The sequence below is a fragment of the Salmo salar genome, chromosome ssa12, assembly GCF_905237065.1.
Source record: "Salmo salar chromosome ssa12, Ssal_v3.1, whole genome shotgun sequence".
NCBI classification, from domain to species: Eukaryota; Metazoa; Chordata; class Actinopteri; order Salmoniformes; family Salmonidae; genus Salmo; species Salmo salar.
The window spans coordinates 53,799,631-53,818,939 of NC_059453.1; the positions used below are offsets into that span (position 1 = coordinate 53,799,631).

The 19,309-nt window shown below is 43.5% G+C and overlaps 1 protein-coding gene across 2 annotated transcripts in view; it reads right to left on the reverse strand.

Moving 5' to 3' along the window:
* The window catches only part of LOC100136526 (peroxisome proliferator-activated receptor delta), a 38,998-nt gene that overhangs the window by 9,078 nt on the left and 10,611 nt on the right, over positions 1-19,309 (reverse strand). Inside the window, exons 2-5 of one of the 2 annotated variants that reach the window (XM_014131867.2) lie at positions 10,245-10,713; positions 1,861-2,012; positions 1,509-1,647; positions 1,170-1,375 (exon numbers count right to left, since the gene is read on the reverse strand). In XM_014131867.2, the coding sequence (XP_013987342.1) occupies positions 1,170-1,375; positions 1,509-1,647; positions 1,861-2,012; positions 10,245-10,650 (903 nt within the window). In that variant the 5' untranslated portion in view covers positions 10,651-10,713. Of the gene's footprint in view, positions 1-1,154; positions 1,376-1,508; positions 1,648-1,860; positions 2,013-10,244; positions 10,714-19,309 lie in introns of both variants that reach the window. The other variant, XM_014131866.2, reaches the window with a different exon arrangement.

Sequence of the window (19,309 nt, forward strand, 5' to 3'; positions counted from 1 at the left end):
GGGCTCCATGCAAGATCTCACCTCGTGGGGTTGCAATGATCATGAGAACGGTGAGGAATCAGCCCAGAACTACACGGAAGGATCTTGTCAATGATCTCAAGGCAGCTGGGACCATAGTCACCAAGAAAACAATTGGTAACACACTACGCCGTGAAGGACTGAAATGCTGCAGCGCCCGCAAGGTCCCCCTGCTCAAGAATACATATACATGTCCGTCTGAAGTTTGCCAATGAACATCTGAATGATTCAGAGGACAACTGGTGAAAGTGTTGTGGTCAGATGAGACCAAAATGGAGCCCTTTGGCATCAACTCAACGTGTTTGGAGGAGGAGGAATGCTGCCTATGACCGCAAGAACACCATCCCCACCGTCAAACATGGAGGTGGAAACATTATGCTTTGGGGGTGTTTTTCTGCTAAGGCGACAGGACAACTTCACCGCATCAAAGGGACGATGGACATGTACCGTCAAATCTTGGAACAGAACATCCTTCCCTCAGCCAGGGCATTAAAAATGGGTCGTGGATGGGTATTCCAGCATGACAATGACCCAAAACACACGGCCAAGGCAACAAAGGAGTGGCTCAAGAAGAAGCACATTAAGGTCCTGGAGTGGCCTAGCCAGTCTCCAGACCTTAATCCCATAGAAAATCTGTGGAGGGAGCTGAAGGTTTGAGTTGCCAAACGTCAGCCTCGAAACCTTAATGACTTGGAGAAGATCTGCAAAGAGGAGTGGGACAAAATCCCTCCTGAGATGTGTGCAAACCTGGTGGCCAACTACAAGAAACGTCTGACATCTGTGATTGCCAACAAGGGTTTTGCCACCAAGTACTAAGTCATGTTTTGCAGAGGGGTCAAATACTTATTTCCCTCATTAAAATGCAAATCATTTTATAACATTTTTGACATGCGTTTTTCTGGATTTATTTGTTGTTATTCTGTCTCTCACTGTTCAAATAAACCTACCATTAAAATTATAGACTGATCATTTCTTTGTAAGTGGGTAAACGTACAAAATCAGCAGGGGATCAAATACTTTTTTCCCCCACTGTATGTGTATAGTATTGAGCTGACCTGGTGTTAATGCATTATATGTATCATTTTTACATGTGGATACAGTACTGAGTTGGTGTTAAAGTATTATATTTCATTTACATATGGATACGCTACCGGGCTGGAGCTATTCTTGCCGGTGAGGATGCTGCGAGCTTTCTTCTTGGTCATGTTGAGGTTCTTCAGGTAGGCGTTGTTGACCCGCTTGGCCAGGGATTTGAGGTCCGAGCCGTTGGGGTTGGTGGTCGGAGCCGTATCTCCTGCCAGGAGGCCTGCCACCAGCTTCCTCTTCTCCGCCTCCGGCATGCGGCCGTACCGGATCGCTGGGAACAACCAGGAAAAACCCTATCAGTGTACATCCATAAATTGGGGCTACTCACAGGGTACACATCCTTGACTTTGTCTAAAGTGAAAATGAGGGAATGGAAAGGTGATCAGTGTGTGTGTGTGTCTCACCGTCGTGGGACATGCCTAGCAGCAGGCACTTCTGGAAGCGGCAGTACTGGCACTTGTTCCTGCTCTTCTTCTGGATCTTACAGCTGCGCTCACAGCGCTCATACTCCAGCTTCATACGGATGGTCCGGCGGAAAAAGCCCTGAGAGAAAGTAAGCGCAGGGTGGAAGAAAAAAAAAAGAAGCTAAGTGTATATTAGATAGAAATGATTAGATGACTAGATATAAAGGGCAGCAGATTTGATTGGAAAAGTGAAAAGGTCAGATTTATGAATTATGCAGTGGGCTACTCCAAAACACTGACATCCCGGGAGTCTCCTGGGATGTCCTCATGCCTTCCCTCTCGGCTTCCTCACCTTGCAGCCTTCACAAGCGTGTACTCCGTAGTGGAACCCCGAGGCTTTGTCTCCACAGATCCGACATTCCACATTGATCCCGGCCCCCGTCCCTTCCTCTCGACCCAGGAAGAGCTGGTCCGACAGCGATGGAGACGACGTCTGGGACAGATCTGGAGACGGAGAGAGGTTCTGTTATTACATGGTCCTTTCAGAGTTCAACTAGGGACTGGAGTTTGTCCTGATCACATGACCAGACAAGGAACATCTCCTCCTCATATAACATGTCCTAGTATTATATTTTGGACTAGTGAAAAGGTCCAATTACTCATATTTCACAATCCACATAAAAAGTGTATAACATGAAAAGCATTGAATGAATTTCTCTAATACTGGAATGACCGTACAGAGCTGAACGTAAGACAAGGATGAGACTCGAGTCAAGACTACAAACTAAACTAAGTTATTGTTGGTGACACCAGTCTGGACAGTCTGTATAGTATTTCTTTGGCTCTGGGTATGACTGGGCTATATGTCAATTTACCAACGCTACCTCAAGACGTTATGTATATGTGCAATGTGAGCTGTGCGTGCTCATGTCCATGTTTCTATATGTGCGAGTGTGTCAGGAATCTTCTGTTGTGCTCCAGCCAGTTCCTCCCTGGGGTTTGATCTCTGCTGCTGCCTGCCAAAGAGTTCTCCCAGTGGAGCCCAGGAGCTATGCCAAGAATGCGAATGGTTCGGAGACCCTATGGAATTACACTGGCTAGGAGGGACAATCACATCAAGTTATGTTCCATTTCAGAATATAGAACCATGCGAGTTTTATTATGTTCTAACCATGAGTTCTGTTCTATCTCTAGGGGGATGTCGCAACACCCTATTTAGAAGTAGAATGGCAAGAGGGACATCCCGTTTTAAGGCCACGTTCCATTTCAGAATTTGGAACCGAGTGCGTTCTGTTCTATCCACTCTGTTACACTCCACAGAACTAGAGTAGATAGGACGGACAATACACCTCAATGTAACCATGTTAGAACCATGTTATGGGTGTTCTATTCTATCCATTCTAATTCTTGGATAAAAACATGAAGGCTGCGCTGCTAGGCCAGGATGAAAGCGTGTGAAACCCAGAACAGCCAGGGCAGGCGGGTTGGGCGACGTCGAGCCACACAACGAGAGAGACAGGGGTCTGAGTTCCTCTGTGTGTGGGAGGAGAGGCCTAGGCGCCTGAGGAATTTATCACGAGGAGAAGTAACACCGCAAGAGCAGACTGACCGAGACCAGCAGGGGTGGTACGCCATGCCTCCTCCATGACCACTTTCCTCTGAGGCTTTTTCCTCAATTCATCTTTCCTCCATTCCTCACATCTCTCCTTGACTCCTTCCCAAAACCCATTGGAGGAGAAGGTCAGAAGGGAGGGACTTTGGATCTTCTCCAAAACTGCTTAGGAGGAGGCGAGGACAGAGGATGCCAAGAACGAGCCATAGTGCGCATGCGTGACAGTCAGTCCAACAAGAGGGTTTTAATGATAGAAAAGCAAGTTGACTGAATTCCCTATTTGTATAACCTAGATTCTGCTTAATGGCATTAAACATGAAGCCCCTGATTCCCACCTTTGAGGGTTTTTTTCTCTCCAAAAGTCACATGCAGGACACACACTGTGAGTAGCTCTGGTGTGGTTTTCTAGGTGTTTTTTTAAACCACACACACATATATATATATATTTATATATATTTTATTATGTGTATATACACACACACATATACATTTTATTATGTGTACACACACACATACATTTTATTATGTGTACACACACACACACATTTTATTATGTGTACACACACACACACATATACATACATATACACACATACATATATATATACACACACACACATATACACACATACATATATATATACACACATGCGCGCGTATACATACATACACATACCTACACATATACACACACATATATATACACACTTACATATATACACACACACATATACACACGCGCGCGTATACACACATACATACATATACACACACACATCTACACATAACCTACACACACACACACACATATATATATACATACACACACACATATATACATACACACACATACATGCGCGCGTACACACACACACACACACACACACACACACACACACACACACACACACACACAGCAAGCACTAGATGTTACTTGTCTGCAGCGATATGGTTTACCTGAAGCCCAGGTACAGTGTGTAATACACGTTGATCGTGAGAAACTAAAAAGCCTAATAGAGCGGAGTGTATGTAGTCAGACTCATTCTCAATGTTTACGGGAAGAAAAAAAAAAACTTAAACGAAAATACCTCAACTGGTCTGACCTCCGTACTAGACCACAGCCTATCCACACTCCGGTTCCTTTGCGAATTCACCATCTTCCAAGGCAAACACAAGCATAGCTTTACTGGCCAGAGTGGAAAATGTAGGTTGGCAGAGCTGGGAGAGGAGGCCAAATCTGACTGGAATGTAGGAAATAGAAACATATCCTATACAGGAGAGTAAAGTAAAGAATTTCTGGACCAGAGTTTCCCAAACTCAGGGGCCACTGGTGGAGGAAAGTGGGTACAGTAGCTGGCTGGTCTGACAGTGGTTGGTATGATGGCTCTGAGGGAAAGCAGCTCAATGTTAAAAACACCAACTCAGAGCCCTTTACCGGGACACACTGAACTGCTCCATGTACTGAGGATGTGTGTGGTTAAGTGTGCATGTGTGCGTATGTGTGGATTAGAGATAACAATCTCTCGGCCATTAAACAAACACAAACAGCGCTCCGTTTCAAAAGGGTATCTGTATCTGGAGGAGTAGTCAATGGCCCCTCTCACAAGGACACGTGGCTGGCCATTCTAAAAACCGTTTGTTGGCGAGATCTAGGCCTGCAGATTAAGTTAAGCTACTTGCCGACCGTTTGTTTATATGGTAGGCTATGTCAAGGTTGTTAAGGAGTATTGGAAAGCATATTGTGATACAAAATGTTTAAATAAAGTTTAATTTGTTCTTTTCAAACCCTGTTTGAGCCATCACAGCTGGGTATGAAACATGAACGCCCAATCGGTGTCAAGGGAAACCAGATTTTAACAATGGGGAGTCTTTTCTGAGTAGCCCCATGACGCTTCAAAAATAGATCAAGTGTGTTACGTGAGAGGAAATTGCTGCAGTCTTTGGACCTCCTGTGAGGATTTCATCATGACTCAGCAAAGTGACTTCTTCTCACCACAATGATCTCAATGGACAATTCATTGTTGCTATGTAAAAGTCAAATAAAGCTCTCTTTACAGGCATGTTCACGTCGGCCCGTTGCACTGTAGGTTGTCCTCCATGGGCCTTACTCAGATGTGTACAATTTGCAGTTGAGGTATGTATAATGGCCCCCAATTCTGACCCGAGTTAAGCGTGCGTAAAAATAACGTAATTCCCTTTTTATGCACATTTCTCTTGAAACATATTCTAACCTCGAGTTTAAGAATGAGAATAGCATGCTATTTCACCCGCTATTCCGTCTGGGGTGGAGATCTAAGAAATGAAGGTGTGGCAGAGGTGTGTCTACTGGTAAACCGTATTCTGACCTTGACTTAATTCCACCACCTTTAAGCGCAAGGAAACTATGAATATGGTCGAGGGAACCTGTCGGATCCAAGTGGAAAAAGCATGTCTTTTTTCCCCATAGAAATAACAGCATTCTCCATGCACTGTAATTTCTAAATGGATAAGAGCTATTGATAAGAGCTAGGTAAACGAGTAATCCAATTCGAGAAGGGGATTGTAAGTGCACATAGCAATTGTTTTAGACGATTTTTCCTTATGATCCCTGGAGACGAATATGAAACCAGAAAACTTAAAATTCATTCAAATGACATGTATTGCGGACCCTTTTCCACAGTGAAATGGGCTATAAACAGCTGCGCCGTTTTTCCGATTTTTAATTGTGTGCCCTCATTTACGTGGAAGACATTTGGACACCCAAGCTATTAGGTTTCTGTAGGGAATAAACCAGCCGAGGTGATTTATGCGCTTTAGAATGGTTCAGTTATAGCCTATGCTGGGGGCTCAGTTTTACTTACATTTATATCATGTTAAATATTTGCCACTGTCGCGAGCCACCGTCAGTAATACCCACATACATTTATAAACCGTCACTTTAGTGTTAGTTTAAAAAAAAATGTATAGCTCATATTTTAGATCATTCCGTTGACCTTTCTTTCCTGTGTCACGTCTGTAAATTGTTCCTGAGTGTCGCAAGCTTTAGTGGATCATATTAGGCTAACGTTGTGCAATAATGTTGGGACACGTAGCCTATTTTAATCATTATGGAACCCAGACCACACGTAGCTGATTAAACCCGGAGCACGATTCACGACGACTGGACCCTTTGTCATACAGTTTCATGATCAGAGAGAATTAGGGTAGATTTATAGGACTATAGTTCAAGCACTATTGTAGCATTTTTCCCCCTACCTTCCAATATTTCATGGCTATGACAACTTTCAGGATGAATCAAATCACTAGTTTTTATTCATCAATATATTTTGTGCGCAAAGGCTCTCCAAACCTGTTTTTTTAATTCATACTTACTTTCCTAAACCTAAAATGTACCTAAATAATCTACAGGAGTATTTTTAAATCTACTAGTTGGTGCTGAAACAGAAACAAAGATGGATAGATGGCAGTCTTTAATTGATCCCTATTTTCTGAACCCGTTTGATGCATTATAGACTGTCGACAAAATTCTAATTAAAAAAGTTACACCGTATTTAAACGGGACAGCTTAAGATAAATGTTTCAGCTTTTGAATTGATTCAGCACGCACAACCGAATATCGACTGCAAACCCTGTTACGTGACTGAATAGGAGAAGTCTGAATACCAAATACTGAGAGGTACGTAAGAAAGGCTGTAAATTCCTAATTCGGAATTTGCCCCCAAGTCTCTTTGCTAGAAAACAATGACAGGCTACTGAGCACCACTTTTCTCTCAGGGAGTATAAACACAGACAAAATGGAGGTAAAGGCCGACTGTACAGTCAAAAGAGTTCTAGATTTCAGCTTTGATTTCTAGATCAGCACACAGTTTTAAATCAGCACAGTAAGATCAAAATCAAATCTTATTTTCCACATGCTTCGCAAACAGGTGTAAACGAACAGTGAAATGCTTACTACCAAGTCAATTTCCAACAACGCAGAGTTAAAGATAAATGTAATAAAAAAATTAAAATATATATATATATATATATATATATATATATATATATATATATATATATATATATATATATATATATACACACACGACATGAGGAATACATACACAGTGAATAACATAATAATGAGTAAAAATAACATGGGAGTACTAGGTAATACAGGGAGTACTAGGTAATAACATGGCTATATACAGGGAGTACCAGTACCGAGTTGATGTGCAGGCATAAGAGGTAATTGAGGTAGCTATGTACATACAGAGTACAAATCATTATGCTCTTTCCATGACAGAATTACCAGGTGAAAGTTATGGTCCCTTATTGATGTCAAATCAGTGTAGATGAAGTGGAGGAGACTGGTTAAAGGAGGAGCTTAAGCCTTGACAATATTGAGACATGGATTGTTTTTGTACACTACCGTTGACAAGTTTGGGGTCACTTAGAAATCTCCTTGTTTTTGAAAGAAAAGCAAATGTTTTTTCCATTAAAATAACAAAATTGATCAGAAATACAGTGTAGACATTGTTCATGTTGTAAATGACTATTGGAGCTGGAAACGGCAGATTTTCTATGGGATATCTACATAGGCGTACAGAGGCCCAATATCAGCAACCATCACTCCTGTGTTCCAATGGCACGTTGTGTTAGCTAATCCAAGTGTATCATTTTAAAAGGCTAACTGGTCATTAGAAAACCCTTTCGCAATTATGTTAGCACAGCTGAAAAATGTTGTCCTCATTAAAGAAGCAATAAAACTGGCCTTTAGACTAGTTGAGTATCTGGAGCATCGGCATTTGTGGGTTTGATTACAGGCTCAAAATGGCCAGAAACAAAGACTTTCTTCTGAAACTCATCAGTCTATTCTTGTTCTGAGAAATGAAGGCTATTCAATGCGAGAAATTGCCAGAAACTGAAGATCTCGTACAATGCTGTGTACTACTCGCTACAAAGAACAGCACAAGAGTGGGAGGCCCTGGTGCACAACTGAGCAAGAAGACAAGTACATTAGAGTGTCTAGTTTGAGAAACAGACGCCTCACAAGTACTCAACTGGCAGCTTCATTAAATAGTACACGCAAAACACCAGTCTTAACGTCAACAGTGAAGAGGCGACTCCAGGATGCTGGCCTTCTATGCAGAGTTGCAAAGAAAAAGCCACATCTCAGACTGGCCAATAAAAACCAAAGACTAAGATGAGCAAAAGAACAGACGTTCGGATCACAAAGAAGAACATTCGTGAGAAACAGAAAAAATGAAAAGATGTCAAGCATGGTGGAGGCAATGTGATGGTCTGGGGGTGCTTTGGTGGTGGTAAAGGGAGATTTGTACAGGGTAAAAGGGATCTTGAGGAGTGATAGGAATGGAGCTATAGGAAGGCTATCACTCCAATTTCCTCCTACAACAGGAAAATGACCCAAAGCACAGTTCCAAACTATGTAAGAACTATTTAGAGAAGAAGCAGTCAGCTGGTATTCTGTCTATTATGGAGTGGCCAGCACAGTCACCGGATCTCAACCCTATTGAGCTGTTGTGGGAGCAGCTTGACCATATGGTATGTAAGAAGTGCCCATCAAGCCAATCCAACTTGCATGGGGTGAAATCCATTCAGATTACCTCAACAAATTGACAACTAGAATGTCAAAAGGTCTGCAAGGCCATTTTAAATAAATTAATTAGGCCCTAATCTATGGATTTCACATGACTGGGAATTGGCCACAGTTAACCTTTTTTTTTAAAGTAGGGGTGTGGATCAGAAAACCAGTCAGTATCTGGTGTGACCACCATTTGCCTCATACAGCGATCAGGCTGTTGATTGTGGCCTGTGGAATGACTGCAAAGTTTCTGGATATTGGCGGGAACTGGAACACCGTGTCGTACAGCTCGATCCAGAGCATCCCAAACATGCTCAATGTGTGATATGTCTGGTGAGTATGCAGACCATAGAAGAACTGGGATATTTTCATTGAGTACAGATCCTTGCGACATGGGGCTGAGCATTATCATGCTGAAACATGAGGTGATTGTGGACGATGAATGACACGACAATGGGCCTCAGGATTCAAATTGCCATTGATAAAATGCAATTTTAGTCGACGTACGTAGTGTATGCCTGCCCATACCAGAACCCCACTGGCACCATGGGGCACTCTGTTCACAACGTTGGCATCAGCAAACCACTCGCCCACATGACGCCATACACGCCGTCTGCCCGGTATAGTTGAAACCGGGATTAATCCGTGAAGAGCACACTTCTTCAGCATGCCAGTGGCCATTAAAAGGTGAGCATTTGCCCACTGAAGTCAGTTACAACACCAAACTGCAGTCAGGTCAAGACCCTGGTGAGGACGACAAGCATGCAGATGAGCTTCCCTGAGACAATTTCTGACAGTTAGTGCAGAAATTCTTTGGTTGTGCAAACCCAGTTTCATCAGCTGTCTGGGTGGCTTGTCTCAGACGATCCTGCAGGTGAAGAAGCGGGATGTGGAGGTCTTGGGCTGGCGTGGTTACACGTGGTCTGTGGTTGTAAGGCCGGTTGGACGTACTACCAAATTCTCTAAAATGACATTGGTGGCTTATGGTAGAGAAATTAACATTAAATTCTCTGGCAACAGCTCTGGTGGACATTCCTGCCATCAGTTGCACTACAATTGCACGCTCCCTCAAAACTTCAGACATCTGTGGCATTGTGTTGTGTGACAAAACTGCATGTTTTAGAGTTGTCTTTATTGCTCACTAACAGGGAAGTAAACAAATATGTGAACTAAATTTGAGAGAAATAAGCTTTTTGTGCATATGGAATATTTCTAGGATCTTTTATTTCAGCTCATGAAACTTGGGATCAGCACTTTACATGTTGCGTTTATATTTTTGTTCAGTATAGATTGGAACACAGTTCTTTCAAGTCAACGAGGGGACTCACTAGTTATAGGAGCCATGCCTAAAAGTAAACGTCAAAGGGAATTTACTGTGTGAGGAGTGAAAGGTGATGCTGTGTGTCCATACTATAAGAACAGCCATGTCACTAGCTGATCAACACAGACGTAGCACACACATTTCACTAATAATCATCAACTAGTACAAAGCTATCAAAGTTATGATACTATCCACAGTGGAGATTTCAATTGTGTGAGGGAGTGCGTGTATCTCTCTCACCTGTGCAGCTGCTGGAGGGGGCAGGGCTATCCGTATTGGAGGTGCTGTGGCTGTTACTACTCCCCTTCTGTTTCTCCTCCTCTTTCTCCTGCTGCTGCGCCTCCTCGTCCTGAGAGTCCATTTCCCAGGAGCAAAGGCCGTCCTCACCCTCAGGCGACACCTCTGCTCCTCGCTCCCCCTCAGTATCCCATTTGCCCAGCCCCTTCGACAGCAGGTTTGGTTTCAGTTCCTTCAAGGCTGACTCCGGCTCCCTCTCTCCGTCCGAGGTGCACTCCCCATGTGGGGAGGCGGTCCTGTTCTGGCAGACACCCCCCTTCCTTACAGGACACCCGACACGCCGCTTCCGATCCCGTCGGGGGCCGTCGCTTCTGACCGGCGGCAAGATGGTGGCCCTGGTGCCCTCCATGGCGCTGTGTGGCTTCTCACCTGACTCTCAGCCACCCTCGGTCATGGTGCCACCATTCCCGTCCTGCTGGTGAGGAGTGGAACAGCCAGTTAGTACAGATTTGTTACAGATTGGTTACAGGAATGATTTATTCCAAATTGGTGGTGGTTCAGGAGGATACATTGGTGTGTTGCAATCAATCGGAGCGGTTCTCACAGAATACAGTGACCGTTCAATCGGAATGCCTTTTACAAAACAAGACATCCAATTAGATCCGTGAAACATCTCTCAACGTTGTTTTAACTGGAGAGATAATGAAAGGCTTCCATGTTAAAGTGTAACAGGCACAGTCTCTTCTGGAAACACTTGTCATAAGAGGCTTTGACCTGGTCCCATTCAACAGGTCCCTCCACAGCTGAGACAGCCTCACCCAGTGCACCTCCAACCCAGAGAGACAGAAACAGCCTCCCCACAGAGACCCAGCATATGGACCAGGTTAGAGGTCTCCGATGCGGGCCTGGAGTTGGCCTGCTGCAGATGAGCGCCAGGTGTTAGATTCTAAACAACTGTAACTGATCCAGCTAATCACTAACAGAGGGAGTGAAAAAAAAAAAATGGGGGGGGGAGGGAAGTATGCAACAAAAAAAAATAATGCACCGACACACACTCAGTGTAACTGCTGCGTCTTTGTGTGCCAGAGAGGGAGGAGAGTTGGTGTATGCATGAGAAAAAGACAATCACACACACACACACACACAGAGTAGGCTAGCCTCCAGGTCCCAGCACGTGTGGGCCATGGGGCAGGCAAGGCTGGTGTTTTTCTACAGACACCTGTTGTTGGGAGGGAGAGCCCAAGGTCTGGGTGTCTGGTACTGTCTGAGCTGAAGACGCTCTGCGTGCTGCGTGTGTGTAGGGACGATCTGCTCTTGGGATCAGCCAGCGCCACTGACCTTTCCCCACATTCCCCACTTTCTGCTGAACAGCCATGCACTTTCCCCCACTGGCCTTGAGTGGCTGTGTGTGTGTGTGTGCGTGTGTCTGCCAAGTAGAAATAGGGTTCAAGGGAACAGAGGCTGTAGAGCTGATTTCATGGGGGCTCACCCAGTTTATCAGCCTGGTGCGTGTAGAAGAGGGAAGACAGAATACCCTAAAGACATGGAATTTAAAACGCCTCCGCTCTGTACAACATACACACTCCAGAACAGCCTGAATTCTTCGAGGCACAGATTTTACAAGGTGTCAGAAATGGCCGATGCTTCAGTTGGTATCAAGGGACCTAACCTGTGCCAGGAGAACACTCCCCACACCAGCACATCACCACCAGCAGCCTGTATCAGGCCGGCTGGGTCCATGGACTCATGATGCTTACGGCAAATCCTGACTCTGCCATTAGCGTGACGCAACAGAAACCAGGATTCGTAAAATCAGGTGATATTTTTCCACTTCTCAATTGTTCAGTGTTGGTGACCGTGTGCCCGCTGGAGCCGCTTCTTGTTTTTAGCTGATAGGAGTGGAACCCAGTGTGGTTGTCTGCTGCAATAGCCCATCTGGGGCGGCAGGTAGCCTAGTGGTTTGAGCATTGGGCCAGTAACCGAAAGGTTGCTGGATCGAATCCCTGAGCTGACAAGACGGTTAAACCCACTGTTCCCCGGTAAGCCGTCATTGTAAATAAGAATGTGTTCTTAACTGTGTTGCCTAGTTAAATAAAGGTTAAATAAAAATAAAATCCGTGACAAGGATTGACAAGTTCTGCGTTCCGAGATGACATTCTGCACACCATTGTTATACTGCGCCATTATTTGTCTGTTTGTGGCCCGCCTGTTAGCTTGCACGATTCCTGCCATTCTCCTTCGACCTTTCTCATCAACGAGCTGTTTTCGCCCACAGGACTGCCGCTGACTGGTGCGACAAATCCATTCTTGGTAAATCCTAGACAATGTTGTGTGTGAAAAGCCTAGGAGGGCAGACGTTTCTGAGATCCTGGATCTGGAGCGCCTGGAACCCGATGATCATACCACGCTCAAAGTTGCTTAGGCCCATTCTAACGTTCAATCGAACAGTAACCAAATGCCTGTCTGCCTGTTTTATATAGCAAGCCCCAGCAACATGACTCACTTGCTGTAGGAGCAAATCATTTTCTTGAATGGGGTGGTGTATCAAATAAACAGGACACTGTGTATATTCAGTCAATAAAAAAGCAAGTGCCAATTAAGATGAATTTATTGAAGCCATAATATCAACTAGTTCTATTATATCGTGGAACACAATCTTAACGCAGTAACTTCAGCAGTTGCACTTGCTTGTAGAAGCCAATGGCTGTGCAATGGCATATCCTCATTTAGTTAATTTGACAGATGCTCTTATTTCTCTAGCCATAACAGACACCTATTTTATAGTAAAAAAAAAAAGAAAAACCTTAAAGAAAAAAATATATTTTTCCAAATGAAAAAAGTTGCCAGCGAGAAGTGATGTGCATTTCGTGCCTCAAACTGATATTATCCAAGAATAATCATTTGAAATGGGGTTGAATTTGGCGAGTTGAAAGAATTCTTTCAGGGTTACAAACCACAATGTTATCTTTTCAATATACAAAATATTGGATTTTGTTTATTCTGCCTGTTCTTTGTAATTTTCAAAATGGATGAACAATTCCACATTGAACACTGCATGCGACATCCGTTTGGTGAGTAAGCATATGCTTAATGATTCTGATAAATACACTGTCTATCAAGTTTTTGCATAATTTCAGTGTGGAACCTGTCTATGTTTAGGGGGGGTTATAGCCCAGTCTAACCTATTCTAAATGGCACTATCAGTTCACAAGGTAGCTTAATTGAAAAATAGACTGGATGCAATTATTCGAAAACTGCAGCTCATTGTTGGAAAACATATTGACCTACTTTAAAATCAACCAGTCCATTTTGAATTTGTGATAAAACTCATCATTTGGCAAGGAATGTAGCTTGTATATCCTATCCCATTTTATAGGCATTTATTTCTGTAGGCCTAACGGGAGCTTGTGTGCGCACTCAGCACCGTGTGTGAAGGGAGCAGTCGGAACGCAATTGAGTGAATGGGACACGGAGGGGAAAGGGAATTTTGGGAGAAGAACTGTGATGCTTGGCTTGGTTTCTTTTTTGTTGTGCCCCGCAAACGCACATGTACAAACGAAACACTAGAGTGAAAGCAAATTATGTTGCCAAGACAAAATGTCACTTGCCTGTTTGGGCAACCACAATAGCCTATAGGCCAATATGCACAAAGAAGTCTGCAAATTCTCTGAAAAGCCTAAAATAAATTCTAGATCCTATAATTCTAGATCCTAGTTTGACAGGTTGCATTAAAATACCAATTCTCTGGATATGTTATATGAAATAGCTTACTTTTTTTAATCATAGGCTACCATCTCAGTTGTCTTACTTGGCACTGGAAAATAATTGTCTAGAGCCCTGCTGCTAATGTAAAATAACAGTCCATTAAAAATTTAATAATTTGCATTTATGGTTATTCAGCAAAATATTTACCTATATCCCAATATTACTTTTTGTCCATAATTGCCCAGCTCTAGCACCTCCCTCAAAAATACTTATCGTAATCTATGGCTAAAGTCTTTAATCTGATTATTTTTTTATTGTGATATGGATTTTTTGTCCATATCACCCAGCTCTACAATATAACCTGGTACTAAATATTTACATTTTAAGTCATTTAGCAGACACTCTTATTCAGAGCGACTTACAGTAGTGAATGCATACATTTCTTTTCCGTACTGGTCCCCCGTGGGAATCGAACCCACAACCCTGGCGTTGCAAACACCATGCTTTACCAACTGAGCCACACAGGAGCCCTAAATAGGGCTGGGACGATACCAGTATCGCGATACTTAGTATTGTGGCAAGGAAACAAAACACAGAGGTGTGAACTTCTTTAGGAAAACAGCCCTAATGTTGGAAACAAATATGGCATCCAGAGTCACATTTATTTTTCAAGCTATAGAACACAATATTTTACATACAGCAGGTCTTTAAAAAGACCAAAGTGTTCGGTCTGCTTTGTGTTTTCCTTTTTGCCATAATTTTTATATATATACACACACACACACACACACTGATATTGTCCCGGCCCTAGCTACGCTGAAAATAAACATCCGGACGATACACAGAACCAACAGCTAAAAGGATATCGATCCAGGAGGAGAACAGCTAGATGGAGGAAGGTGAGAGGAAGCACTGAAGGCTTATGTCGTTGCACTGTCAGTGTAGGCATCACTTGTGGGGTCTTCAAAATGACTTCAGGTGATCAGTTGTGGTTTGCTGATGATATCACACAGTCACCACTGGTAGCCATCCACTCCGTCAAAAAAATAAAAATGTAAGTGAAAGGGCGGGAGTCGGGAGACAAGAGTAACCCTAGTAAAACTATGCCCTGTAACGTTACTGCCTATTCACTCAATCTGCTGCCTGGCAGGCTAATGGCAATACAAGTTTGTTAATGTAATCTGGTCATCTGTATTTTCATAACTATCAGCTAGCTATGTGTGAATCATAATAATCTAGCTAGTTTAACAGGCAAAAACAACCTTAAACTGATGTTATGCCAGGTAAATGATTAGCTGTCAATTCTTTGCGGCTAGCAAGCCATTTAGCCTTATTGACTTACTATGGGCTTGCAATCTATGCACACTACAGTGGGTATTGTAGGCAGGTAAACATGCCACAATTAACAATGTATTTATTAACGTATCAAAATAAAATATTGTAGTCAGGCAAACATATGAGATGCGAATGTGTAACATTTCGTTCCAAAGTCTCAGTTCTCCTAATAACAGTATTTCGCAAGTATACGTGTGCATGAGTCAAACAACCCATTCTGCATTCAAACTAGTTACGTCATCAAATCTCAATTTCTGAACACTAAGTGAAACAAAGCCCATTGGCTGAACTCCGATACATAACAGTGACAAGATCAAAGAGAACCCATTCTCTGACGAATCAATGACTGACTAGACGAGCCGCACCGCCCGGAGCCCTTGGCAGTGGCTCATAATGCTAAACTTCTAAAATCTTTCCCAACAGTCCCCAGCTTTGGTGCGATTAAGACAAAGCAAAGAACGCATTCATTTCCCAGTGTTAAATAAGAGCAGCTTAGGCATGAATGATTGAGGGTGGCTGCGTCATAGTTAATCTACGAGCTGGACTTAAAGAGCCAAAAAACTGACAGGAGAGAGGGAAGGATGGATGGAGAGGGAAGTAGATGGATGTGTCCCAATGCTTTAAATAGGTTATTTTCCTTGTCACGTTCCCTTCACAAGACAGTGAATCCTTCCTTTCTTATAATCAGTTACTGATGATTTGATGTGACCGGATTGGTGAAGGAAATTGTGTTCAATCATTAGCTCAGGAAGGAGGGATGCATTTTATAAGTATTCAAACAAGCCCTAGGCCTTAGTTTATCATGTTTTGTTATGTTATTTTAGACCAGTGATCATGAAGGAGAGGACATAAGAAAAGGAAGGACAGGTGATGAGGAGAAGAAGCCAGTGGATTAGACATAATTGGGACCTGCTGGCAACAGCCTTTTAAACAATAGAGCCAATCAAGGTCAGAGTTGCCTCGTAGTTAAGTCTTGTTCCCTGGGACTGGCCTGTTTCAACACGTATAAAATTCATCCTAACTTCCTGGAGGGAATCACCGACCTGTGTGATTGGAAAAAAATGTCCACCTCAATACTTTTCCCAATAACACTCGCTTAGAGATCTGGGATTGCTTCAAGGGAGGAGAAAGGTAGGGTTGAATAGTACAAGCATCCCAACAGGTCTCTGCTTTGTGGAATTCTCTGAGTGGTTGATGTGAATTTCTCTCCACTGCACAAACTCTATCCTATGAGTGCCCTCTCACCCCCTATCCTCTTCCTTCTCTCCACCCAGCTCCTGTATGCACCTCCCCCCTTCTCCAGTGAAAACAGACCAGATGAACTGGTGCTCCTCCCTCTGTGCCCACTAAATGGGACGACCATTCACCTCCGACCCAGATCAGTGAGAAACACACATTGTGAAAGACCAGAGGGATTATTTTAAAATGACGGGAATATGCCCTAGGTGGACTCTATGGAGCTCTTCAACTATAAGCATTTCAAATGGGCAGCGACTTTGAATGGTTAGGGATTAGCCTACTATAGGCCTAGATGGACAAATTTGGCAAGTTCTTAATTGCGTCTCTTACTCCAAAGATATAAATGCCACCACAATGCTATTCATCAGTCAGGTCTACACATTCTATATTCATGGGTTAATTTGCAATCTAGGTTATGGGTTTCTGTTATACAAAGTATGAATGGACTGGTTTACATTGATACTCTGTCATAAGAGACAAAATTATCACTTTCAAAAATGCTTATACTAGGGAAATCTGAAAACTACACTGCTCAAAAAAATAAAGGGAACACTTAAACAACAAAGTCAATCACACTTCTGTAAAATCAAACTGTCCACTTAGGAAGCAACACTGATTGACAATACATTTCACATGCTGTTGTGCAAATGGAATAGACAACAGGTGGAAATTATAGGCAATTAGCAAGACACCCCCAATAAAGGAGTGGTTCTGCAGGTGGTGACCACTGACCACTTCTCAGTTCCTATGCTTCCTGGCTGATGTTTTGGTCACTTTTGAATGCTGGCGGTGCTTTCACTCTAGTGGTAGCATGAGACGGAGTCTACAACCCACACAAGTGGCTCAGGTAGTGCAGCTCATCCAGGATGGCACATCAATGCGAGCTGTGGCAAGAATGTTTGCTGTGTCTGTCAGCGTAGTGTCCAGAGCATGGAGGCGCTACCAGGAGACAGGCCAGTACATCAGGAGACGTGGAGGAGGCTGTAGGAGGGCAACAACCCAGCAGCAGGACCGCTACCTCCGCCTTTGTGCAAGGAGGAGCAGGAGGAGCACTGCCAGAGCCCTGCAAAATGACCTCCAGCAGGCCACAAATGTGCATGTGTCTGCTCAAACGGTCAGAAACAGACTCCATGAGGGTGGTATGAGGGCCCGACGTCCACAGGTGGGGGTTGTGCTTACAGCCCAACACCGTGCAGGACGTTTGGCATTTGCCAGAGAACACCAAGATTGGCAAATTCGCCACTGGCGCCCTGTGCTCTTCACAGATGAAAGCAGGTTCACACTGAGCACGTGACAGACGTGACAGAGTCTGGAGACGCCGTGGAGAACGTTCTGCTGCCTGCAACATCCTCCAGCATGACCGGTTTGGCGGTGGGTCAGTCATGGTGTGGGGTGGCATTTCTTTGGGGGCCGCACAGCTCTCCATGTGCTCGCCAGAGGTAGCCTGACTGCCATTAGGTACCGAGATGAGATCCTCAGACCCCTTGTGAGACCATATGCTGGTGCGGTTGGCCCTGGGTTCCTCCTAATGCAAGACAATGCTAGACCTCATGTGGCTGGAGTGTGTCAGCAGTTCCGGCAAGAGGAAGGCATTGATGCTATGGACTGGCCTGCCCGTTCCCCAGACCTGAATCCAATTGAGCACATCTGGGACATCATGTCTCGCTCCATCCACCAACGCCACATTGCACCACAGACTGTCCAGGAGTTGGCGGATGCTTTAGTCCAGGTCTGGGAGGAGATCCCTCAGGAGACCATCCGCCACCTCATCAAGAGCATGCCCAGGCGTTGTAGGGAGGTCATACAGGCACGTGGAGGCCACACACACTACTGAGCCTCATTGTGACTTGTTTTAAAGACATTACATCAAAGTTGGATCAGCCTGTAGTGTGGTTTTCCACTTTCATTTTGAGTGTGACTCCAAATCCAGACCTCCATGGGTTGATAAATTGGATTTCCATTGATTATTTTTGTGTGATTTTGTTGTCAGCACATTCAACTATGTAAAGAAAAAAAGTATTTAATAAGATTATTTCATTCATTCAGATCTAGGATGTGTTATTTTAGTGTTCCCTTTATTTTTTTGAGCAGTATAGTTTGACAGGTTGTGGGTGGGGGGACAAGTCTAAATGCTCTTAATTTCTTTGGGGAAAGTCACCGGCGGGTGTATGTAAGCACCGGAACTGAGCCATAACGGAAACTGGCTAGCTACTACCCCACTATCAGAATAGGAGGGCAATGTTTGCTTTTTGTCCCCCAATTGTGAACTGAAGTTGAAATTTCACGATGAAATTTAGGAGCACAATTTCTAAAGCTAGAATCGTTCATTTTTTTAGGCACACTAGTGATCTTAAATTAAAATTCCAGGTCACACAGAAAACTAGTTATGTGCATTTGTGAGTAAAATTGTCACATTGTAGTGCATTCGGAAAGTATTAAGACCCCTTGACCTTTTCCACATTTTGTTACGTTACAGCTTTATTCTAATACGGTTTCAATTATATTTTTTCCTCATCAATCTACACACAATACCCCATAATGACAAAGCGAAAACAGGTTTATAGAAATGTTTTCATATTTAAAAATAGAAAAACAGAAATACCATAATACCATTCAGACCCTTTGCTATGAGACTCGAAATTTAGCTCAGGTACATCCTGTTTCCATTGATCATCCTTGAGATGTTTCTACAACCTGAATTGAGTCCATTTGTGGTAAATTCAATTGATTGGACATGATTTGGAAATGCACACCCACCTGTCTATATAAAGGTCCCACAGTTCACAGTG